This window comes from Triplophysa dalaica, chromosome 16 (assembly GCF_015846415.1).
Source record: "Triplophysa dalaica isolate WHDGS20190420 chromosome 16, ASM1584641v1, whole genome shotgun sequence".
NCBI classification, from domain to species: domain Eukaryota; kingdom Metazoa; phylum Chordata; class Actinopteri; order Cypriniformes; family Nemacheilidae; genus Triplophysa; species Triplophysa dalaica.
Window position 1 is genome coordinate 16,589,160 of NC_079557.1, and position 27,242 is coordinate 16,616,401.

The window sequence follows — 27,242 nt, forward strand, 5'->3', positions numbered from 1 at the left end:
GAGTCAGTGTCCTTGTTTTGAGTTTAATATTATCCAGTCTTGTTTTCCCCATTGTGGGTTTTGTTTTGCCTGTTTTGTAGTGTTCTTTTGTTTAATAATAAATTATCTGTTAACACCGTCATCCCTGAGTCCTGCCTGCAATTGGGTTCTCCCTGCATTGTCTCCCTTGAATATTCTGACACTGCCAGTGTGTCATAAACAGGCTCGTAGCCGGGGGAGGGGGGGGGTTCGGGTGGTTCAAACGACCCACCTCACTATTAAAGGTTCAGAAGTCAGTATTTTTGTAATAAAATGTGTCCTCTTATACAACAACTGCCAATAATAAGGACCATGCAGTGGGGAGCACAAAAGCATCTGAGTGCAAAAACGACACTTTTATCAGTATCTTCATTGACGCAGTGATTAGGACGTGTGAGAAGTAATATTAGTTTTGACGCTATCAAGCAAGTTCAAATCCACTCTTCTACATTTTCACACCACATATCATATCGATCAGGCATTTATTTTTTCGACGCATGAACACAAAGCATGCCTTTGTCAACTTAGCAGCAAAATAGTTGATATCAAAAATGCTGCGTGGCTAATGTAACAGAGACCAGCTAGAGAGCGGTGCAAGTAAACCAGACTTGGAAAACCACTAGCCACAGTATTAAGCCCTGTTAAAAGGAAAACGTTTATAATTTGTTAACTTTATTATTCATGTTATTTATTAAAGTTGAATGATTTACAGCATTTATTGGTAATATTAGGTTTATTTATTGACACCCCACCACAGACTTATTTGCAAACCCTGGCTACAGCCGTGAAAGAGCTAACCTTAGGTAATAATGAAGCCATGTGTTAAAACTGCCCAGGTTTACTACATGTCTGTTTATGTTTGTTAGTTAATGTAATAATTAACACCTGAAATTAAAGCTTACCAAATGTATTTGTAATGAACAAATTTGTAATTTGTAATGAACAAATTTTACCGTTTTTATGGAGAGTGGTGCATTCACATAAACAATGGAGTTAGAGCATATAAGTATTTGAACCTCAAAATTAAAATGATAACAGTGGGGTATGGGGGGGGAAGGTCCACTTTTCGAGAAAAAGAACTACCCCTTCGACAAGGCTGCCTATGGTCGTGATAAAGGTATGCCAGAACTCTTATATATACATTATATATATATATATATATATAATGTATATAGTATCACTGGTCTCATGTAATTCATGTAATTGTCATGGAAATGCAATATAATTTAATCTTATTTACTGCAACGGAGATATTTCAAAGGTTACAAATTACTCTTTATTAACGCAGTATTCCAAATAATTTGTTTTTCTTCTAAACATCACAAACCACTCTTCATAGGACACAGAAAAGCTAAATATTGACGATCATATAAATCGTATCAGCCAATAAAGTAAAAAGTCAAGCAAGTGTAAACAGCAATATTGTTAAGTGGCATAACATTTCACTGATAGCAGCAGACCCTGACAACAACAACAGAAAGACTCCTGGATGCCGATCCGTGAGCACTGCACACTCAAGTCTATTTATAAGCCTCATTACTGCTCTGTTTAATGCTGTGAAACTTCTGTGATGTTACGGGATACTGAGTCAGATTGAGGAAAAAGTAAGCAGATACGGGAACAGGGAAAGATAATGCCAGTATTTGTTCTGCTGAGTGAACAGACCCAACACTTAGGAGACCTTCAAGTTCCCCTGATCCTAAAACAAATTCCTCCACATTCCAAGAGATCTTGAATTTCTCTGGATTTTAGAGCGAAACAGACGCTTTTACAACAGTGATATTTCACAAAGGTGGTCACTTAGGTGAACATCTAGCGGTGCGATACTGTAAAGACATCTGAGGGAATTCATGCAAAAGGCTTGGGTGGGGTTAAAACGCTTTATGCATGGAAATTGTCTATTTACAACCCAACTCTGGGCTTAAGGTCGAGTCAAACATGTTAGGAGAAGAAAAATGACAGTGGTGAGGCTCTGACCTCTCAATGGTGTCAACTTCCTCCATCTCAGGCATCTGGCCGGTGGAACTCAGATTCATGTACCCGTAGAAGAAGAGAGATCCTACAAATGAAGAAAAAACAGGTTACAGTAATGGTGTGGTCAGGTTGGAGTGTCTGTTTAGATCTTTACTTCGATTGTTCATTTAGATCCTCAGCTATATTGTTAATTTAATTAAATGAAATAACATGAATGCAGAACAAACCAAGGCAGATTCTGTAAATGGTCATTTTAATGCTGTTAGTGTCCGCTTACAGTACTTGCTTTTCACTATCTTATGGCAAAATGTTACGTCAGATATGGGTCAATACATTGGTCAAATATCTAACAACACAATGCATCAACGTTTTGCTTAAAATTATGGCTGCTATCATAGACTGAGAATTAGATTGATTTCATGTGTGTTGTGAATTTTCCCATCATTTTTCATATAATTTGAAATAAGTGTATTCTTTAATGTTTTTTAGATGTCCCATTTGTGATACATGACATGCAATATCATTTCATTCTAAATTAAATTAAATGCTCATATTATATATTTGGGTTGCGTTTTCAAGTTACTTGTGTAAAATAGGCATGTAATATAGTTGTTTATAAATGCATAAACAAATATAGTTATTTTCAGCATGCCTTTTATTGGCATATTGGCTGTTTATTAGTATTTATAAAGTACATTCTACATCCCTAATCCTACCCAACACCTAAACCTAACAACTACCTTACTGACTATTAATAAGCAACACATTTCTTGAGGTTTGAGTTTATTAAGGAAAAAGTGGTAGTTAATAGTTTGTTAATGGTTAATGGTTAACATTCCTTCGCTTTTAGATGTAATGTTACTGTACAAGTGTACAGATGATGGCCTCAACTTCATTCATGGGTAATACAGTTGAAAGAAAAAGTATGTGAACCCTTTGGGCTTACTTGGATTTCTTCATAAATTGGTCATAAAATGTGTTCTGATCTTCATCTAAGTCACAACAATAGAGAAACACAGTCTGCTTAAACTAATACCGCACAAACATTATACGTTTTCATGTTTTTATTGAACACAACATGTAAACATTCATAGTGCAGGGTGGAAAAAGTATGTGAAACCCTAGGCTAATGACTTCTCCAAGAGCTAATTGGAGCCAGGAGTCAGCCAACCTGGGGTCCAATCAATGTGATGAGATTGGATGTGTTGATTAAAGCTGGCCTGTCCAATAAAAAACACACACCATTTTTGAGTTTGCTGTTCTGAAGAAGCGTTGTCTGATGTGAACCATGCCTCGCACAAAAGAGCTCTCAGAAGACCTACGATCAAGAATTGTTGACTTACATAAAGCTGGAAAGGGCTACAAAAGTATATCTAAAAGCCTTGATGTCCATGTGTCCACGGTAAGACAGATTGTCTACAAATGGAGAAAGTTCAGCACTGTTGCTACACTCCCTAGGCGTGGTCGTCCTGTAAAGATGACTGCAAGAGCACAGCGCAGAATGCTCAATGAGGTGAAGAAGAATCCTAGAGTGTCAGCTAAACACTTACAGAAATCTCTGGCACATGCTAACATTTTTGTTGACACATCTACAATAAGGAAAAAATTAAACAAGAATGGACTTCATGGGAGGACACCACGGAGGAAGCCACTGCTGTCGTCAATGCAGCACGTTTGAAGTTTGCAAAAGAGCACCTGGATGTTCCACAGCACTATTGGCAAAACATTCTGTGGACAGATGAAACCAAAATTGAGTTGTTTGGAAAGAACACACAACTCTATGTGTGGAGAACAAAAGGCACAGCACACCAATATCAAAACCTCATCCCAACTGTGAAATATGGTGGAGGAGTCATCATGGTTTGGGGCTGCTTTGCTGCCTCAGCCCCTGGACGGATTACTGTCATCGATGGAAAAATGAATTCCAAAGTTTATCAAGACATTTTGCAGGAAAACTTAAGACCATCTGTCTGCCAACTGAAGCTTAACAGAGGATGGACGATGCAACAGGACAACGACCCAAAGCATAGAAGTAAATCAACAACAGAATGGCTTCAACAGAAGAAAATACGCCTTCTGGAGTGGCCCAGTCAGAGTCCTGACCTCAACCCGATTGAGATGCTGTGGCATGACCTCAAGAGAGCGATTCACACCAGACATCCCAAGAATATTGCTGAACTGAAACACTTTTGTAAAGAGGAATGGTCCAAAATTTCTCCTGACCGTTGTGCAGGTCTGATCTGCAACTATAGGAAACGTTTGGTTGAGGTTATTGCTGCCAAAGGAGGGTCAACCAGTTATTAAACCCAAAGGTTCACATACTTTTTCCACCCTGCACTATGAATGTTTACATGTTGTGTTCAATAGAAAGATGAAAACGTATAATGTTTGTGCGGTATTAGTTTAAGCAGACTGTGTTTCTCTATTGTTGTGACTTAGATGAAGATCAGAACACATTTTCTGACCAATTTATGAAGAAATCCAAGTAAGCCCAAAAGGTTCACATACTTTTTCTTTCAACTGTATTTCACGTCATCAGCTTTGGGCATAATTGCATCCAAATGCAAATTACTTTGCTTTCGTTAAACATACCGTCTGGGTTTGATTTATAAATACATTAGCGTAACACCGTGTCTACACCGGACGCGCGACACTACATTCCAAAAGACATTGGAAACGCATTAGAACCCATTATAATTTAACTCTGTGTCCACAATGGATGCGGCGGAATGCTACAATTTAGACACTGTGTATAAGAGGGTTTTTCTCTAAGATTTACTGATTAGTGGCAATAGAGAGAGAGAGAGAGAGAGAGAGAGAGAGCCTCCGAAAACTCACAACATGTCATACTAAACAAATGCTTTAATTGTATTTTTTTATCTGATGCTGTTACACAATTAATATATTGCATGTTTTAACGTTGACAGTCCTTCTTAACACGACCCACCTTTTCATTGTACAAAGGCTGTTCCCATGAAATGGTAAGCGGTGTTGTTTGTTTCCTTTGTATAGATGACTAAAATAGCTGCACAAAGAAATTGGGTCAGCGTAAATTTAAAAGAGGAAAACACACTCAGTGCGTGATGTGTGTTATCTATTTACCCCGAGAACAATGTGAGAGAGTGGCTGTAAAGTGGCGGGGGAAATTTATTTCTGTTGTTGAATGTCATGTGTCAGAGCGTAGGGTAAGAAGAAATATGCTCTAAGCAGTCCATTTATTGTGCAACCAAAGTTATGCTGTCTCCTTCAGGTACATCAGGTTAAAACTTTTCACCCATACAAAGCATCTTACATCAGGGTTTCCACACCAGGAATGTTTAATAACCAATGTTTAATAACATTTTATGTTTAAGACCTTTTGGACTGTTAGGTCGTAAAGTCACAGGTTTAACCTGGTTATTTGCCGTAATCATAAAAAGGTTTAACTGGTTTACTCAACAAACAATGTTAAGGGTGGAGGGTGTGGAGAACAAAGAGCTAATGTAAAACATAGTTGTGGTCAGTACTGATGTATAACAGCCAATAAATTCAAGGTTTATGTAACGCTTTAATACCCAATTAACTTTTTATTCTGCATGGTCAAGGTCAACTGGTTGACTGTCCTGATTGTTAACATTAGCTTGCCACTGTACTCTACTTTTTGTATGTTGTTTTTGCAAATTACTATCTTAAATTTATTTTCAAACCTGACATTATACCTGATTATTTACTCACCTTCGAATTGTTCTAAATCTATATATTTCTTTGTTCTGATGAACACGGAGAAAGATATTTGGAAGAGTGCTTATAACCAAAAATATCTTGGACCCCATTGAGTATCATTACTTTATAATTTTTTTCTGTTGAACACTAAATGAGATATTTTAAAGAATGTACGACAGCAAACAATTCTGAGGCACTTTTGACTACCGTTGTAATTTGTAATATAGTCAATGGGTTCCAAGAACTGTTTGGTTTACAAGAATTCATCCAAATATCTTTCTCTGCATTCATCAGAATAAAGAAATATATACAGATTTAGAACTACTCGAAGGTGAATAATTCATGACAGAATATGAATTTTTGGGTGAACTATCACTTTAAGGATCTTCAAATACATTTTGTTATCATTTTAACCTGACCCAAGGAACATATAAGGCCACTTCATTCACTATTGCATAATTTTTCAGCTATCAATCAAAATATCGATTGTGACCGCAATAACTGTCTAGGTTCGGCACATGCACAGACATTTAGAAAGGCAATGCTGCAGTTGGGCTTCAAGCCCACTTGAAGCCGAGCGAGAGAAGGGGGTGTTAAAGGCTTGCAGGAAACGTAGCTGGACTGGTGGTCACCCTCAGTTCTGTCTGGGAGACTAATTCCAGGAGCCCACAGCCTTTCAAACTCTCAGTTCAACTCAAATTCAGCAGACAGTCTTAACGTCATAAAAACAACATCAATTTAAGACTGCAAGTGCAACAATCACTGTCAGATTTAAATGAGAAGGCTTCGATCGCTACATACACAAACTGGATATGAGCACTGACATAATCGAATAAACATGACAGACGAGAACAAATAACTACAGCTAACTGCACCTAAACTAGCTTGCCAAATGACATTACTTTTCATGGAAGACATGACCTGCCAAAGTCATAAAATTATTTGTTTGGAATTAGGTGACTTCAAAAACCATTTAACATCTAAACCTGTTAAATGAACCTGATGTTTATGAAATCTGAAAAGCTACAAAATGTGTTTGGCCCACAGGGGTCTTTGTAATTTCCGAGTGGAATGTATAAATGAATAGAACAGAAAGACTCAGCATCTAAGCAGACAGAGGTACTCGATTCGGAAATATGCGTGCATATCACATTTTAAATTTAATTTAAGATTCCTCATTCCTTTCAACCTTCAAGCAGCCATGGAACAAAAAGGACGTGCGGGTGATTCATATACAGGATGTAAGGGGTAGAGGTGTTAACTGGTACTGTTAGATGATACCGGAGAAGAAGAATATTTCAGATTTTTACTGTGATCAATTTTTTTATCCGTACAGATATGGAGGAGGGCCATCGTGGTTGCGGAACCTTTATTCTGTCTGCCTTTATCATGGGTTTAAATATTTTACTCACAGCAAGAAATGGAAGCAGGTTTGTGAGGTTTAATGTGGTTTAACAAGTTCAAGGCTGATACAATAAGGGCTTCTGAAGGAGGTCTATGTAAAATGAAATAGGAATAAATAAATGCAAAAAAAATCAATTTATACACTAAAATCACGCAGTGATAGTTCACCCAAAGATGAAAATGATGTCACCATTTACTCATCCTCTTGTCATTTCAAACCTGCTTTTGACTCTTTATTCTGCAGAACATAAAAGAAGATATTTTGAAGAATGCTGTTAACTGCCCCCATTCACTTTCATTGGTTTTGTGTCCATACAATAGAAGTGAATAGGTGAGCCGCTGTTCGGTTACCAACTTTCATAAAATATCTCCTCTTGATTTCTGCGGAATGGTGAGTAAATGATGACAGAACTTCATCCACTGAAAAATCATTCACTGATAATCATTCACATTCACTGATAGCTTGCAAGTCTTATTTTGTGCTTTAACATATTTAAACTAAAAAGATCAAGATGTATCACACATAATCTGACATATTTATGAGTATAACAGAATATTGAATTAGGAAAAATGCAGGACATGACTTGATTTCATTCATTAAGAAAATATTTGGGGTAAAACAAATGGCCATTATATAACAAAATCTGTAAAACACATTTGGAACAACCAATGAATCTTTCACAATAAGACTAGAAACATGCATAACAAATAAATAGGCTATGCACGCTAGGGGTTGCACCGACCCCTTTTGTTGATAAGTTCTGTCATTGGGCGGCATTGTCTAGTCACAGTGCTTGTTCTATTCACAGTATTTGGCAACATGAAAGTTCCTCCATCCAAAAATACTAGTCAGAAACCCACAAACAAAAAAAACCTAACAAATGCTTGTTTTGGCAATTCATGCTAACCCAAACAGCTTGCAAATGATAACAGAGATTCATGCCTCCATGTCTCAAGGTACAGTAAAGTGACCCACCAAGTAGTTTGATAATGTTTGGACAACTATACAAGTCTTATTGCACAAAGACGGAAGTCAATATTTGTCTTAAGAACAGATGCTTTTACCACCGGTTTTCCCATAGTGTAAGAGACCAATAAGAGCAGCGTGAACTTCTTCCCCACAGATCACAGAAATACGAATCCTCTCCAGGTAAACTCAATCTCCCCACATCAAATTGAAGCTTCCATTGAATTCCATGCGCCGACTCAGCCACCCACTGAAAACTGAAAGGGATTTTTTAATGCACCCTCATCGCAATTAAACAGGCCTCGCTGAGTCACTCTCTCTGGCAGAAGATTGAATTAACCCTTGAGACTGTCTCGCAGATGTGAGGAGGGTCCTCAGCACCTGAGGTTCCCCTGGTACAGCCTTCTGAGAGTAATGGAGAGAGTAATGAGAGCAAAGTTACTTCTTCCAAATGAGCCTCATTTTAATGCCCGAGGGACTGCAACGCTCGGAGGAGTTTCACACTTGATTTAAAGGCAAATTTGGGGTTTAATTACGATCTGGGGCATCTGCACTTTAAACCCGTGGATCCACCGTGACTTTATACCAGTGCGTTTTCCTTTAAAAATGCATAACTCTTGCTACGGTTATTCCTGGTGTTTACACTACTCCAGAGTTTTCAACGCCCGAAAACGGAGATTTTTGAAAAGCTGCAGACCCGTTTTAGTTTGAAAATTCCAGGGTTGCATTTCTGTGTAAGTGGACAAAAAAGGAGACTTTAGACTACGCAGGTATATTTAGATTTGTTTTGTTCATTTTTCACTCTAATGAGCCTCATCCAAACTGTTGAATCATGTGTCCTTTTCACTATTGTAAACCACTTACTGCTTGAAATTTAATGCCATAGTTTCAGTAATGAGTGACTTTTACCGTATGTGGCGAGGGGGGCGTGGTTCAGCACGGTCTGTGCGGAGAGAGAGTGTCGGGAGAAAGACGGTCAGTAGGCAGATCAACGGTTTAGTGAAAACACCTGCTTCTCGTTCTAGTAATTGGCGAGGAGATGCTTTAAAACCCTAAGGCAGATCTGGAGGGGGTGAGAGAGAGCGGCTGGGAAGACGAGTTCGCCAGAGGACAGAGATGTTGCGTCCAAGGAACATTGGCAGACGGAATCTTAAGATCCAGAAGGATCGAGTGGGACTTTGATTTTGAAAACCGGAAGTGTGAAATCCGGAAATATATACAATAAAGAATCTTATCGTTTTCCCAGCCACGCCGACCCCGACTTTCTTCCACACCCAGACGAACCTTGTTACATTGGTGCCGAAACCCGGGAGGAAGGAGAGATATGCTGTCGGAGAGTCCTCGCCACCGAGTGGCCTCGCGGTGCCGGAGAGTTCGGGCAGCGCGGACGAAGGGCGTCCGCCAGTGGCTGCCCGAAGCGGTGGCTCTGGGGAAATGGAAGTGCACAGTTCAGCCACCGTCAAAGCTTCGGTGGAACGGCGACCTTTGCTGCCGCGCCCTGGGTCGAGGTGGGGTGGCTTTCGTCCAAGTGGGAGCTGGGGAGTTGCCGCCGTCCGCCAGAGGCCGGAGCCTGCGTCCGTCCCCCGAGGGGGGAGGAGCAGGGGGCGGGAAGTGCCGAGTGCGGCCACCGCCTGCCAGAGGCCGGAGCCTGCGTCTGAGCCTTAAACTGCACTCAAAAAACACTCTAGCCATTGTCTTTATGAGAGAAATATTAATCTATTTTACAAAGCAAATTACCGTGCATTGACCGCCAGCTCTTTGAATCGCAGAACGCCAGAGGACAGAAAAATCACCAATGAGATTTCTTCAATATCTCTTTAATCATTTCTTCTGACAGCAGCTAAATTGGAGAAAATGGAAACATTTTTTTTTACTGTAAGTCTTCTGCTTCTTAGATTTTGAGATGTTGGGACCAAAGATTCACTGATGGTCAAGAAAGCAACATGCAAGAGCCGTGGAGTAAAAAACCTTTCCACAGCATTGTGGATGGAGATGTGTTGAGTATTAACATAAAATATTATTTTCTCCGTGTATTGTTATTTAAGCACAATGTTCATCGGTTATTTAATTACATTAATATTAATTATAATATTTTATTTTGCTGTATATTTATTGTACTAAATTACTTTAAACTACTCAACATTTATTGATTCTTTGCAGAGGTCTACCGGAAGTTAGGCTGTGCCCCATAATGTTTGTAACGTAAGTTTGGAAATTAAAACTACCTTAATTAATCATGAATTACAGCAGGAATGTGTGTTAAAAAAGCATTTATTAACAAATTAAGTAACTGTTACTATATGTCAGAATAATAAGATGTATAAATGTGCATTCAAAGAGTTTATTAATCATTTACTTACACTTTCTAAATGATCTCATAAACCAGTGACAACTCCTAACTATCTGGTTTGTAAGTAATGTAATCCTTAATTTAGAAATGATGAATTCATCCTTAATAAAGTATGAAAATTTGATTATTAAGCATATTATATACATGCTTATAAATCAAGAACAAAACATTTATAGCTGTGTTTATAAACTGCTTACTAATGTCTGTTAATGTGGGGCCAATGCTTCATAAATGATTAATTAACTATGTACTGATGCTTAACTAATGATTCATAGCGTGCAGTTACTATTACCTATTATTGCCAAAAACCAACAAGTATAGATTTTGAAGTATAGAAAATCTATTATGTCTATGGCGAGTATGTGAGTGTGTTACGCCTTGAAAATTCCATTCCATTCCATTTTCTACCGCTTATCCGAACTACCTCGGGTCACGGGGAGCCTGTGCCTATCTCAGGAGTCATCGGGCATCAAGGCAGGATACACCCTGGATGGAGTGCCAACCCATCGCAGGGCACACACACTCACTCATTCACTCACGCACTCACACCCTACGGTTATTTTTTTTTTCCAGAGATGCCAATCAACCTACCATGCATGTCTTTGGACCAGGGGAGGAAACCGGAGTACCCGGAGGAAACCCCCGAGGCACGGGGAGAACATGCAAACTCCACACACACACACAAGTCGGAAGCGCCTTGAAAGATTGCTTAAACATAATATTTATAAACGTCTACAGGCTAATATAAAGTGAAAATGTGGGGAAAAGACAGTTTGCTAAAATTATAAGGGGTTGGGGGGTGACAACACTTGTCTTGAACACCCCTCAGTGTCTTGATTCCAACTCAACCAATTCTAATCAAAATCATCCAAGAACAGAAAATCTGGGCAATGGAATCTATATATCATTTATATATACAGTACATACTTACATGTCAACAATTGTGAAATTCTTTTCTAAGGAAAATGAGATAAAACTCTGAACTCCATTAAGACTCCTAGAGAGCTTTCATAAACTATGATGAGAAGATCAATAAAAGATTGCAGGTGAATTAATAAAGGGAAGAATATAATTTAATAATACAAAATAAATATACAAAAAGATAAAAGCCTTTGAAAACCTTTTAAAGAAAGAACATTGGTGTTTAAGAAAAGTGATAACCATTAAAAAACGTCTTTAAGTAAGGAACAGCACACAGCAGATAGTAATCAATCTCTTAATGATACAAACAGTACATACAACCCAGAGCTGAACGTTGCAGTGAACCGGCTAATTTCTCCAGCCTCCATTAAACTTACAGGAAAGTTCTGATTGGGTAGAAATCTCTCCTTCTATCAGATGTGTTACATGTAGTAAATTATTGTAATGATTTCACACATCTTACAGCTTTGTCGAGAAACGCAACAGTGCCTGTAAATACATCCCTGTCTTGTGCCAAAATCATTTATCTGAGAACAATAAGTCTCCATGTCTAATTCGATAGCAGACACCATGTTTTTACAATCTTAGCACCCCCTGGTATTTTACGACCCATTACCGCCTGTCTGGGTTCCTCTCTACAGTTTATCTGAAAATGAGAGCAGAGTCCAAGGACTCCCATACTGTGTATAGTGTGTTTTCTGAGTGAACCACTGACCACATACGCCACAACTTTATCGAAAACAGTATATCTGGCTGCTTGTCAAATCCCTATTCACCAAATCAGCTACCACAGCATTTCTGAGCATGCTTGAATCATTTGACCCTTATGAGAAACCAACCTGCACAACATTTTTGGCACATTTGAATTGTTCAAACCACAGCTACTGTAAAACAACATGCATTTTTGGACATCATAGGCACTTTGAATCATTTGACCTTAGACAGCTACCCAGCCTAACACAACATGTTAAGGCAATGTGGGCCCATTCAAATCTCACTTTGAGACAACTTGCGTGGTCATCACGTGTATGTGTGGATCTTTCAAACCAAGTGAACTACCGACCTAAACAGCATTTTTGGCATCAAAGGCATGTCTGAATCATCCAAACCAAGTACGCTTGGTTTGCCTTAAGTAGCGCAATAGGTTCTGAAAAACCAACATATGTCTGCAGGTCCAGTGAATTGCAATGCGAGTGACCAAAGAAATGAAGAAAATTAGGGACTCTAGTTGACAAATTATTCATCACAATTGTGACTCATGCTGAAAGCATGTTCCCTCGGAGGGATTTGACTAAGATGGACTTTAAGACTGCCCTTAAAAGCCCTGTAAAAGCACTTCAGCAGTAAAAAACATGGTACCTTGTGTCTTGCAATTGCTTCATGGTTCAGGTGGCTAAAAGTAGTCAAAATAAAGGTGTCCTTGATGTGACCAATTCACCGGTGCACTAAGGTATGCAAGCTGTTTATTTTGCCCCACATCCATTTAGGATAAGTGTGTTCTAGGCCTTCCAAAGTCCAGAAAGTTTTGGTACACCACATCATGAAGCTTAATGAAACTCATAGTTCAATAAATTAATGTTTTATAAGTGTACTTGCGTTATTAATAAATTATTGGGAAAAGTTAAAATATTCGAATCCTAAAGATCATAATGTTTTTCCATTTTGTCTACCACAAGGGAGTGCAAATAAGGCTGATCCGACACTCAAGTGCCAAACGGAGAAACACAATAAATAAAAGCTAAATACGACTGTTCTTCTGTTATTATAACTTCCAGGCTAAAGTGGGCTATCTACTTTCATAGCTAAAGATAACGCTTTGACAGATTCTCCAAATGGGCCACAAAGTAACAGCCTCTGTAATAAAATTATAAGTGCAGGCAAATGGATTGTTCCATTGCAGCAATGACTGCCTTAGGAAGACTGGCAGAAAAGGATGCAGATTGCCTTCCGTCATAAATGATGTATGTAGATAGAAATAGCTCTTTCAAAGGCAATAAAAACAATGCTTCATTATGTAAGTTATATTGCATTTCTGTCAATAGATGCTCCAAAAAATTACACTCTGCATCTCCAAGTGAGAACTCCTTGTGTAATAAATCAGATTTGACAGGAATCTTATTCCTATTTAAGTATCAAATTATGTACAGTAACATCATTTATTTTAAGTAGCATGATATTTGGTAACATAAGTGCCACACTCCTAGGGTGAGAAAATTATAGGTGCATTGACAGACAGAAAATTGTATACATGTATTTACACAGGAATCACTTTTGCGAGACATGTCTGAATGTCTGTATTAATGATTGTTCTATTTTTGTGTATTCTCACGCACAGTCAGACACATGCTGATTACCATGACAACAATAACATTTTTAAAACATTCCAACTTTGGCATAAACCACCAAAAACATTAACAGATCAATCTCTTTTATATCTCGATTATTTTGACGGATATCAGATTTAATTGAGAGACCAAATAGAAAGACTTCTGCAACTCAGTTAAACAAAAATCTTCTCAAATTTCTCCCTTAGGGTGTCAGAGGAGACCTCAACAATGTCACAAACTTAGCTCAAATTTGCCAAGTCAAAATCAATATTCCTTTCAAAATTTAAAAGCATTGTTTAATCCTTGTATTGGTGAATTTTTTGACAGCCTCAGATCTCATTTGGTAGGCATTCGAGGTGAGCTCTTGCCAGTTTCATACATCAGTAGGTGTGGAGGACCACTGACATCAGTATAGATATTGCTTCAGATAGTCTGTCTGGGCTGACATGGTAGACTACCACCGGAGTCATCAGTGATATTTAGTGATGCATTTCAAAATGGCATTTACATTAATCTCATTAACACTATTAATGCAGATATAAACAAACATTTTTAATTGCTAAACTCCTTATAAAGAAGTACACATATTCTTAAAGTTCAACCAAGAAGTTGCTGTTATCACATAAATGTAAAATGTGTTGCAATACGTGTTTTTCTGTTTCTTTTTTTGTGTGCATGTATTTGACAAGTAAAATTGCAAAAATTAAAGTGTCGGAACAAAAGAAGCATTCTATCTAAAAGCAAATACACACCCAGACCTGCCTAAAACGCCTCTTGTAACCACAACCCCACAAATCTATCTATGTCCCAGGACCCTTTAAGCTGGGTGTAATTAAGCCTCTTATCAAAAAACCAAACTTAGACCCCAATGAACTTGAAAGCTATAGATCGATTTCAAATCTCCCGTACTTGTCAAAAAAACTAGAAAAAGTAGTGTCAACTCAACTGTGCACCTTCCTACAAAATAATGACATCCACGAATGTTTCAGTCTGGCTTTAGACTGCATCATAGCACTGAAACTGCGCTTGTTAGATTTACAAATGACCTTCTTGTGGCATCAGATAAAGGTTTCATCACACTCTTAGTCCTGCTTGACCTTAGTGCTGCTTTCGATACTGTAGACCATAAAATACTATTAGATCGTTTACACAATTATACAGGTATTCAGGGACAGGCACTGCAATGGTTCAGATCTTACTTAACAGACAGATATCAATATGTCCATTTAAATGGGAAATCGTCAAATCTTACGCAAGTAAATTATGGATTACCTCAGCGATCGGTTTTAGGACCCTTGCTTTTCTCCATATACATGCTGCCCCTCGGCAACATTATTAGAAAACATGGAATAAGCTTCCACTGTTACGCAGATGATACTCAGCTATATATCTCATCAAGACCAGATGATTCCTTTAAGCTATCCAAACTGGCAGAGTGCATCGAAGACATAAAACATTGGATGACTAGTAATTTCCTCCTTTTAAACTCTAGCAAAACGGAAATATTACTTATAGCACCAAGTTCACGTAAACAGAATATCTCCGACTACAACCTGCAAATTGAAAGCCACTGTTACTCCAACAAATACAGTTAAAGACCTAGGCGTTATATTAGACGGCAACCTGTCATTTAAAAATCACATCTCAAATATCACAAAAACAGCCTTCTTTCACCTTAGAAATGTTGCCAAATTACGAAATATTTTATGTGTTGCTGACGCAGAAAAGCTTATTCATGCATTTAATGCTGAAGTTACAATATTTGGTATTAATTGCTAAAACTTAAACCACATGTCAGCAGTTTGAGTGCAGCTATGACACATCAGAGGGGATCTGGCCCTCTCGGCTGAACCTGGTTCAATCATGGGAGTTTGGGTTCCTCGCCACAGCAGGGCAGTGTTGGCCTGCTCACCGGGAGACTGCATTTATTTATTTAGAAATTAGATATCATTAATTAGAATGATCTTACTCGTTCTATAAATACCATGCACTGTCCTGTGTTTTACCTTTTCTGTTTTTCCTGTTTGCCCCTGTAAAGCTGATTTGAAACAATACACATTGTAAAAAAAAGCGCTATATATATAAACTTGAACTGAATTGAATTGAAATCTATGTCAATTCGTGGTATGATTGGACTAAGACCGCCCAAATGTATAAAATTAGGTAGGCGTACCTGTCAGTACAATTCCTTTCGGACCTGATGTTTCAAATATGGTAAGAAGCACTACATTTCCGTCACATGTTTGCAGTATTCGACCAATCACTACGCACTGGTTAACTGGCCAATCATAGCACACATCGCTTTTCAGAGGCGGGGCAAATAGGAGATACAATCATGCACGGTATGTGGAAAATACAGATTTTTTGTACCTTAAATCATGTATACACGTTGCATTACATCTAAAACAAACGATAATATTCGTTTTAGACGTGTCATATGACTCCTTTAAAATGAATGTGTCAATATAAATTCATACATTGCAGTTATTTTTGATTCAATCAATATTTCAGTCATTTAAGTAAATAAAGCTAAAGCAATCCATACAGTGCTCTAACTAGTCAAAGATGATTCATTTGAAGTGCTTTAGATTTATGTGTTATACTGGTATCAAAGTTAACCTCTTTCTGTAAAATAAGCAAAAGATGATTTTCTAATCTTGTTTTTTTCTCAGTATAAATTAGTCATAAAGCAGACTGGAGAATGATGTAATGAATGGCATAAATACAAGGAAAGCAGTGGTGTACAAAACTAAAGGTAGTGGCTTAATTTACTTCAAAAACAACCATCATTCTGCTCTATATTAAAAACAACAGTGAAGAATCCGCTAAATGTAATGCCTCGATATATCACGCAGAGACTGCACTTGCGGTTACCTTTCCTAACATTTTCTTTGAATAACAATGGTGTAATCGCAATGTCTGGAACCATAAAACAGGAAAAGCTTTCTTATTGTGTGGCTTTGAGTACTTTATCCCCCTCCACTGTAAAACGAATCATTACCATGTTCCAAGGGATCATATTTGTAAGCATTAAACATTTCATTAAAATACATTTGCAAAAAGCATGACAAAAAATACATTTTTGCGACACATTGAAAATAATGTAATGGATGAATCCCAGCAGGCACAAAAGCAAGAGGGAATCCATTTTCACGCAGTGAAGTGGGCAGCAGGTCTAAGTGTTTATTTTCTAGAGTCAGCAGGTGTGGAGGACGCTTTGGCATCCCATAAAGCCCGGCCCCACTGCCAGGATAAACTATGATGATTTCTCATGCCATTCTGTAGAGTAAATACTTCACAGTTTGCTGTCTGGGTTTCATGCAGTCCTGGTCTAAGTTTTAGATGTGGGGTTTTTTGGATTGCACCAGACTTGGAATTCAGACGCTGTGCAAACTCATGCAGAAAGCAGATGCCGTGAAAGGACTTGGATGGATTGTGGAGCCCTGTTTTTGTTAGTGTTAAAGCAGGTCTCCCTTATCGGAGGCGGGTAGGGCTGCAGTAACAAGGGGAGGTGGAAAAACAGGGCTGTCCAATACCCCTGGTTCGTTGGAGGTACAATGTTGCAGGACAGGGACATGTCAGCGAGGGGAGTAAGAGGGACAGGACAGGGACGCTATTCTTCAGCTTTTACCTTCTCATCCGTGACAATACCCTGTAGGACTGATTTACACATAACCTCAAAATTAAGACATTTCTTGAAATTAGCTTAGATAAAAGTGACAAGTTGCTTGCCATTTTCTTCGGTAGCGGTGCACAGAATAGGAAATAACACTATTATTATATTACACCCCACTATTAAACTATGACAGAAAATGAATCTTTCAGATGGGCCAATTTGTAAGTCAAGGCTTGAATAAGTTTAATTGATTATTTGGAGCACGTGTGAACTCAAACCTCCTCTCGTGTGGAAATAAAAATGACAAAAACCTGATCGGAATATCAAGTCTGTTTGCTTTGGAGAGAAAGGCAACCACACAGAGAACTCGATAAGTGAGCAGTAAAACTACTGGCAATAAAAACAACCAGCCGTATTATTAAGGTATACGACTAGTGCATGCAGAACAAATATTACTCATATTGTAAATATTATCCTTATGCCAAACACTCGAACATTCAAATTCAGTAGGTCATCTCACATACGTCTGCAACCCTGCTGCCAAAAATGTAAGCAAGATTTAGCTTTTCGTTAATTACCATAAGACAAACTCGTCTGACTTACAATACGTTGAAAGCTTTAACATTCCATAACACACTTATAAACTGTAAATTTCTTTTTTACAGTCGGTCACATTTACGCAACCCAGGGGAGCATGTGGAAGAGGGCTGCCGTTCCAGAGTTAGTTTTTTGTCCTTAGGCAGGCGACAGCTGACAACAGCAAGCTTGTTTTTTTCACATCTTCGAAGTACTGTCATGTCATGGGTCCCTCGTGGCAGAGCAGCCAGTTCTCCAATGTAATGCCTATGGTTTATGTACAGCGTCAACAAAATATTTGCTGGAAAACCAGAGTGGTTTATGAATCAGGTGAATTTCCTGAGCTAATATGCACACGTCTTAAAGGAAATCAATGTCATGAATTTAATTGTGCAGTTTTGGATGTTTGTTACTATTGATTTCCATTAGCACACATTTAGAACAAACTCAAGCCCTTTTCTTGGAAAATGGCCCAGAAGCGACCAAATATGTCCAGTCGTTCTGGTTCACAGACATATTGGAGCGCATGTTTTCAAACAAGCACTCCAAAAGTGAAACATATGACGACATGCAACAAACATTTGGTGAAGAAAAAGAACAATTTGAAATAGTTAAAATAATTGTGTAATTGCCTCTATAAAAGAGGCAAGTTAACAAACACAGTTCACTGCGTACCACTGCCATGTCTCTGAGCCACTGTAAAAATGTACTTTCTCAACGAAAGCCTTTAAGCTCCACTGAATCAGCAGTGGTTCTAATAACAGCGCTCTCATGGTTCCTGGATGTGGACAGCTGTGATCTTCCCTCAGATGCACTATAATACTAGTGCACATCATGAGGCTAATGAGGAGAACTCCAGGTGTTTCTCTGGGTTCATGCCTTCTGTGAGACTCGCTCTAATACTGTGGTCATCAATCCTCTGATAGCTCAGGCATCAGAGCTTTTGGATTTTTGGGGGGTGTACTAAAATAAAGGGTTGCCAAGCCATCCAAATACGGTTTCAAATTTTTGATTAAGGTAAATGAAAGGTCATTTATTTAATACAGCAAAACCTAGCGGAATACTCTCAAATGTGTTACACCACAGTTTCTGTCATACTTTATCCATCATAATTTTCATACAAACCTGCAAATTAATCTTTCTTCTGTTAAACACAAATTAAGATATTTTGAGAAATGTCCAAACAACGGAAGTCAATAGGATCCAATGTTGTTTGACTCCCAACATTCTTCAAAATATCTTCTTTTGTGTCCAGCAAATTCATACAGGTTATCAAATGACATGAAGGTTACCAAATGAGTAAATAATTCTAATTTTTTGCATTTACATTTACATTTAGTCATTTAGCAGACGCTTTTATCCAAAGCGACTTACAGGTGGGGTAGGCAATAGAAGCAATTGGGACAGAATAAGTACAACAAAAGCATAAGTGCAATAAAAAAAAAGAGGACTGGTCTCATATAACCCAACACAGTATACAGAACCATTCATTCATTCATTATTTATTTTTATTTTTTATTTATAGAGTAGAGAAGAGAAATAGAGTTAGAACAGATCAGTCAGATGTTGACAGAAGAGCTGTGTTTTGGTGTTTTGGTGAACTAAACCTTTAGGCTTCTAGTGACCATTATTGCTTTTTGTTTACATTTTATTTTATTAAACATATATCTTCTTTTTATATAAAATATATATTGACCACATGACACAACATGCACTAAATTGGCTAATTTCTGTTTTATTTTAAGCAGTAGCAACCCCTTTGGGCAGAAATAATGTAAATTTGCCATGCATCCCAAAAATATCCACTTGTGATTTTTTAAGTAGTTATGAAGATGGTCATATGGTCATTTGTTAGTGAAACCATTCTTACATAAATTTCCACATTTAATTCAATACGACGATTTCAGTGAAATTGGATTACACAGCATTTCATTCTTACCATGTTATGAATCCTCTTGTTGTCTTATGATGTCAGTACAATACCAAATGATAAGCATGATAAAATCTAAAAGGTTCATCCGAGGTGAAAACAGAACAGGCAGGGTAACACTGCACACAGCATTCATAACACAGTTTGTCTCTGGGGACAAGTGAGACAGAAAAAAAGCCCTGGTACACATTGAGGGAACCCTATCTGTGCCTCATTTAAAAAAAATGAGATTTCTAAATTACTTTCTATTACTGCGGTTATCCAAAATTTTGAGGATATACATTTACATTTAGTTATTTAGCAGACGCTTTTATCCAAAGCGACTTACAGATGAGGGAATCAATGGAAGCATTTGGGACAACATAAGGACAACAAAAAGCATAAGTGCAATAAAAGAAAACTGGTCTCATATAGCCCACAACAGTTCACATAGCTACGTTTTTTTTTTTTTGAGTAGAAACAAGATCATTTAAATGTGGAACCGATCCCGAAAAGGTTCGTGAGAGAGATTTTTACCTTTCTGAGATGCCACCTCAAGACTTAAAGCTTCAGAGGTGACCGTATTAACATTATGACTTACAGAAGTTGTTTTTTCAAGTTCTTTCGTGCGTATGACGTTTTCTCAATAAGCCACTTGACTTCCAAAGCAACACAAGGGACTGAAACAAATCACCCCAGTCAATTGCAGTGTCTCAAACTCATTAATCCTTAACGGCAAAATCGGCCAATATAGCATCCATTGAAAATGGACAGCTCAAGTTCCACCTATAACTACATTCTATTTCAACAATGGATTTACACCTCGGGTCCATAGAAAGCAATTATACAAAAGAGGAAATTGATTGCGGAGCTTCACAAAATGTAGAGAAAGCTGCATGTTGGCATCAGACACACTGAGCATACCTTTGCATTGAAGTTGAGGACCCTAATGCAATGTAAAAAAGAGCTTATCGATCCTCTGGCCAGTGCCCCCTACTAAGCTAAGTATCAAAACACATTCATTCCACGGTCATCACGACAATATTGACTGCTGTACTCAATATTGAATAAACACAAATTGACCAAGTAGCTCTCTGGATAGGTGATTAACTCATCCTTCTGATGTTCCTCAGTATAGGAGCACAGAGGTCTGGTATTTAAGACCTCTCCCTTATTTTATGACACAAAACAAGGACTTAACTGAACAAATGAGAAAGAATAAATACTTTGACTACTATATGTATAATGCATCTGTGTTATATAATTTGCAAAATGAAATTCGGTACCTCTTGCCGGTTTCAAAAAAGCATTAGCAGACAAGAATAATAAAAAACAAAAACAACATGAATAGCAGCCAAATAGTCTCTCTACAATTCAGTAATGACCCATTGTCCTAAAAAATAACTACAAAGAGCTTTCAGTCCATACCAATAGCTATACTAGCTATTCTGTTGAAAGACATTAAAGATATTTATATTAGAAAACCAAAAAAAAGCTAGTATTAGATACAAAAGGCAACTGTTTGACACGGAAATCAATGTTAAATGCAATATTTTTAGTTATTAATTCCATGTACGCTCTTTGAAACTCAAATTCGATTTCCTAAATTTGCAAGAGAAAGACGACATTTAGCTGTGAATTGTGAGAACCTCTTTTTTTCGAGCTCATAAAACATCATGCAATTGGCTCCAGGAACTATTTTCTAGCTTTATTAATATTGATATAGATTTAATTTTTTTACAGTTTATTATACTGTATCAGGAAATGATTGACTTCATAAACTCATCTGAGGTAGTCTGAAATAGCAACAGCCAAAGTCTGTGTTTGTTTTATAGGGAACGGCACTCAAACTCACACCTGATTGTGTCATTGATTGAAACATCTTGACTCAATTGACGCTCTTAATAGAGCCGATTATCCTACACCTTACACATTTTCTGGTAACATTAAGACACATTACGCATGTATAATGAATGTGTTCACTAAAGACAATACTGGTGTCTTTTAAACAAGCTCACATTGTGTCACATAATATTTTTTATAAAATATAATAATAAAAAAGTCAAAAACTTTTCACAACAACTGTACCAATTTCATATAGTCATACATATGTACACAGATCAAAAACTGAAAATTGGTGCTATGAAAAAATGTGCTATGCAATATTTCAGAGCTCAGGTGTCCTTCTGCCAGAACAATCACAAGAGAATGGGTTCTAAGTGCCTGTTCAATCATTACAGCATCTTAATATTTATAATCAGTCAATGTGCTACCTTTGGGCAAAGTACACAGATCTACTCTGTCCTAAGAGATAGCTACATGGTGCGGGTTATGTAGATTATATAATGCTTTGACAAATGTGAGGAATGTCTTTGCCTATTATGACATTTGTTTTTATAAATAATAAATGATCTTCAAAGCCATGGGAAGCATTAACAAAGATCATGTTTCTTCCAAACCACTTGTTGAAAATAATTGCTTGCTAATATAAATCATAATAAAACTGGGTCTTAACTGGGTTGGATTGATGGTTGTGTTGATTATGAATATATTTTGAAGTTGTTTAAAACATGAATGACAGAGATATAATAATAAATACAAAACATAATTTAACATTCTATTTTTTTAATCGTAGAAATTGTCAAAAGTACGTTTTTAAAAGTGCAATATGAATTCTGACAAGAGCATGTAGTCTAATATATAATTTCACACACATTCATGCACGTCATTCCACTTCATGTCACAGATTGACAAGAACAATACGATGAGTTTTCAGCGCTATTATAAAGGTAAATGAATAACTCACCATTTCTGTTTGGAGCGCGAGGGTCAAAACCATTGCACAGATCTAAATTGTCGTCTGCAAATTCACATCCTCGCATGAAAGAGACGCGTGGAAATAAACGGGTAACTTCTGGGCTTTACCGGTTTCACCAAACAGCCGGTGTTTGCGGTGGACGCACGTGCGGGAGTTAAAAGCGAAGATTATGTCCTCCCAGAGTAGACGCGCACGCTTGGGCAGTTCCGTGGTCAGTCCGGCAGAAGCGAGCGCCCTGCAGTTTGCACAGTGAGACGCGAACTGAAGTCTCAAGTCCCTCCTCTTTCACACCACTTCCACCTCCAGTGTGTCTTTTGCCCTTTTCAAGACACTCGCGTGCTTTTTCCGTCCAGCTCAGTTGTCATGTGTACGTATGCGAGCGCGTGCCTTTACGCGCACTGTACGCATAGACATGTCTCTTATGAGCCCTAACTTATTTATTAAGATTAGGCTACTGGATAGCCTATGCAGTACAAACGACCCCCAATTTGTCAATGAAAATAAATTTCAGTAATAATTTAGATTTAAAATAATAAGCATATGGTGCATGACAGTCTGCTATATTTACTAATATATAAACACAAACACGATTATAACAAACGTAATGGAAAAGAAAAAAAATCCTTTTGGACAACCAGAATAAACTAGAGGTAATACAAACATCCCTTTCAAGATAACAAATTAATACGTTTGTGAAATTATGAATTATGATTAGACAAACTGGACACAATAAATCCCTGGCAGCCATTTTCCTGTTTCACTCTTTATTACTCAATTCAACAGGGCTTTGCCCTCTTTTCTTCGAGTATATCTATCAATTTTAATCTTTATGTCTCAATCTGCAACCTCTGTCAATTGTTCTGGCATCAGAAAACGCATTTACATAAACCATGAAAATATTAAATAGCCAAACAACAAAAAGCTAAGCTTTATAAATCACTCAAAAAAAAATGCTGTTAGGAAACCATCCCTGGAGATCAGCAGGTTGTGTTGTGCTTGTGTACTGGTTAAAATTTACTTTCAAATCAGCATCATCAAATAGATCATTCTGGTCAACTGCTTCATGCTTCATAGCACCAAGCCGATATAAACCATCTTAGACCATTGTAGAATTTCTTGTTGGTCTCAACAGAGAAAGGCCACCTTCTGCAAAATAAAAAGATAAGCAAAATAAATAAATAAATACATGTTTTGACAACCACCAAGACTCCTGAATGTCCGCAGTGCCTGGTGATAGGCTATGCTCTAAAAAGTCAAGGGAGAATGAGAACTGGAAGTTTCCCTGAATTATTTCCTTTGTGGTGGACAGAATGAATGATATTTTTCTACAGACTTCATTACAGCAGCATATTCTTTCGATGCACAAGTTTTCCTTGTCTCTTGTCCCAATGTCCATTATTTCGGCAAAAGCTGTATTGTTTCCAAAAGATCCAGACCAGCAGCAGTGGCCAGACAGATCAATTGTCAAGCTTGGTCTTGTATAATCTGGATAGCACTTGTTTATAAAATAAACAGAAAGAGGGAAAACAGTGGCCATCTCAGCCCTCAAGATTATTATATTTGCATTTGGTTTCCAGGATTGAATGGAACCATGAGACTGCCTTTACCTCAGATGCTCCATCTAAACAATTGTCTTGCATAACAGTTGGAACGGTTTCAGACATGACAAACCCAAACACATTAACATACAAAGAAGCAGAGATCTCTATGCTCCTTTGTGCAAAGATCCAAATGACTTGGGCACCTATTCATTGTTCTTGTGAAATCTCACTCCCACTCCATCTGCATGGGAATGTTAAAATTGAAAACAGTCATCTTCAAAACCTGGCACAATCCCACTTGCGTTACTAACGAAATGTGCAAATGCTGGTATTTTTCTTTATTATGGAAAATAGGTCATCCCCTTCCCTGTAGCTATGTGTAAATGGGTGAGTGAACAACTACTGTACATTCAAATTTTAGTCATACATCTTTCATATTAATGTGTCCACCTATTCAGCTAATATTTCAAGGTTTGTACTTGAACCATTATCATGCCCCAAGCAAAGCAAACATGACCAGGTGGATACATTGAGTTGCTTGTACTGTTATTGAATTAATGAAATCACGCATCAGCAATCTTACAAGCACGCGTGCCACCGTTGGCTTAACCGTCATTTACCGGAGTAAATGTTGTCGCGTGAGCGATAAGAGCTAAAGAGAAAATGACATGTTTACAATTTTATTAGCTGAATATTTTAGAAATGTTGAAGTAAAATCCATCTGTATGAAAGCTTTTAATCATCACGCTGTCTCCATTTTGATTGAGTGCAGTAAGACGCTTCATACTCTTCAGAGAAATGATGAAATGGGGACAGATGTTACTTCCCCACCTGTTTTAAAATATGTATTTAATAAATGACATGCAATGTAATATAAAACATTTTCAAATGAAAGCATGCACACAATGTTTCACACAGGCTGTTCTGTACGAAGGTGAGTGTATAACTGGGTCATATCTCTTCTACCCATTCACATCATATTTGGTTTGATGTTAGTAGCTAGGTGACACAAAATCTGATGAATCAAATAATTTTTCTTGTTTGGTGGCTGGCACATTGCCAACCCTTTAAATACAAAACACAATGGTCAAAGAAGGTTAGCTGGAGTAAATAATGACAGAATTTTTAGGAGTCAAATTTTTTGGAAAACTCATACATTAATGCCACTTGGATAAAGTAAACATGTAAAGTAATTTTCCATCAACCTTTATGGCTTTTTACACACATACTGGCTCCACTTGACCCGCAAACATTGCCTTAGTTACAGAAACATGAACACCATTACAGAGTTAAGGGCTGCAGACAGTGTTCATAAATAACATTTTGTTATCTTCAGGTTTAAGTTTAGGTCAATAATCTCTGTCCTTATGTGAATGACTAGTTAATGTAATATCCAAACCCAAAGCTTTTCGGTCCAGATTCTTAATGGATATCATAATGACTCCCATATTGGAAAGGGCTCCATCTTTAGCTGCTTCCAGACAACACTTGGCACTTGACCCAGATGTTTCACTGGCTGCGGGTTCAAAATGTCAATATTGATGGCAGCCTGCACGGTCATGCTCTTTCAAGCGAGTCTGGTGACTGAGCACATTGGTCTGGGTCAGCGTAATCTCTTTGATTGACATAATCAGAAGCCCGTGATTCGGTAGAGATAAGGGAAGTTAGTAATTCTCCCACCTGAGAGTGAAAGGTCGGGAGAGGAGATGAGTCTGAGAGGCTCGGAGTCTGCGGAACCGCTGCACACTTCTTAGGCACCTCTGCCACACCATACTATTATCCACGGTGCTAAAGCCAGCAAATATTACTCCTGAACCATGAGTGTTTGCTGTAAAGTGTGATTCAGAAGTTATGCGGTGCAAAATATTTGGCTTTAGGTGTCCCAGCAGAGACATCCCTGTAAACAAGGACTTATAAATTCACTTAGACTGCCAACATTTTCCATCTCCCTGTACTTTATGAGCTCTTTGCTCATGACGCACACGCGGCACAAAGTGAAGACCAAACCGGATAATGTGTTTGTATATATTTGCCCTCACCATTAAGGCACCAAGTAGCTTATACTTAATGATATTTAATATCTCAACCGGACATATGCATCTGGATAAGTGGATATTGGCGTTAACCTTATCTAGATGACAACCGTGGCATTTTTACATAGTTAATTTCCTTCCTATAGACCTTACTTTGAATATGTGCTGCAATTCTATTGTACAGGGTCTAAAAGATGCGTTGTTTCCCTGATTGCAAGGAAAAAGTGTAATAAGGTTTACATGAGGATTTACTCATTACTGAAATATGTGTTTGTAATGATGGATCAATCTCTCAGATTAAATGTCTTTGTAGCACAGAAGTAAAATGATATGCACGAGCTCTAAATGTATAAGAGTACACAAACCCACCATAAGATGTGCACATACTGTCGACTCTGACATTGAATGTTTATCTGTAAGCATAGTTGACTTTGATCATATTTTTCTGATGCTCACAGCTGATCAACATCAAACAAATGACAGAAAGAAACTAACTTGTCCTTTTTATTTCAAATGGCCTGTCTCCTAGGCATCCACCCACACATAGCAGTTTTGCTTTTGTTTGTTCGTCCGTCTGATCCAAATTGATGTCATTGCACATGCAGCGTGTGTCTGATTCCAAACAGACCTTTTAGTAAAGCTTTTGATGATCTAAGATTACTGTACTTGTCATTCATTTGACTTCCAGGAGAGCGCCTGGCAGACCATAGTAATAGGTTATATTATTTTGCTGTTTGCCATTGTCAGATGCGGTATGTCTTGGCAGGTAAGACTAAAGGCCTAATGAAGGTTTCAAAAACAAAATGATTTATGCAAATGTGGTCTGACGAGCATCAGTGAAAGAGGTATAAAATGGTTTTCTGCCATAGTAACAGAAGGTTGACTTCATTTGTTTTGTAAACTGCATGTCGAGGTTATCTCAAATAATCATCTGTGTCAGACCTTAAAATAATTAGAGCTGATTACTTTTAACCCGTAAAATCCCAAAATAACCTACAGCAGCAGTTTAAAACTACCCTAACTCCGTACGAAAATCGTAGACTTGACAACCCTGGTTATTGCTCTTTCACATCTTAAAACACCACT

The 27,242-nt window shown here is 37.8% G+C and overlaps 1 protein-coding gene across 2 annotated transcripts in view; it reads right to left on the bottom strand.

Annotated features, from left to right (window-relative positions):
* htr4 (5-hydroxytryptamine receptor 4) overlaps positions 1-22,775 on the bottom strand; it is a 106,258-nt gene extending 83,483 nt beyond the window's left edge. For both annotated transcript variants that reach the window (XM_056770263.1, XM_056770264.1), the window contains exons 1-2: positions 22,571-22,775; positions 1,996-2,077 (exon numbers count right to left, since the gene is read on the bottom strand). In XM_056770263.1, the coding sequence (XP_056626241.1) occupies positions 1,996-2,077; positions 22,571-22,646 (158 nt within the window). In that variant the 5' untranslated portion in view covers positions 22,647-22,775. The remainder of the gene's footprint in view (positions 1-1,995; positions 2,078-22,570) is intronic.
* Between the last annotated feature and the right edge of the window lie 4,467 nt (positions 22,776-27,242).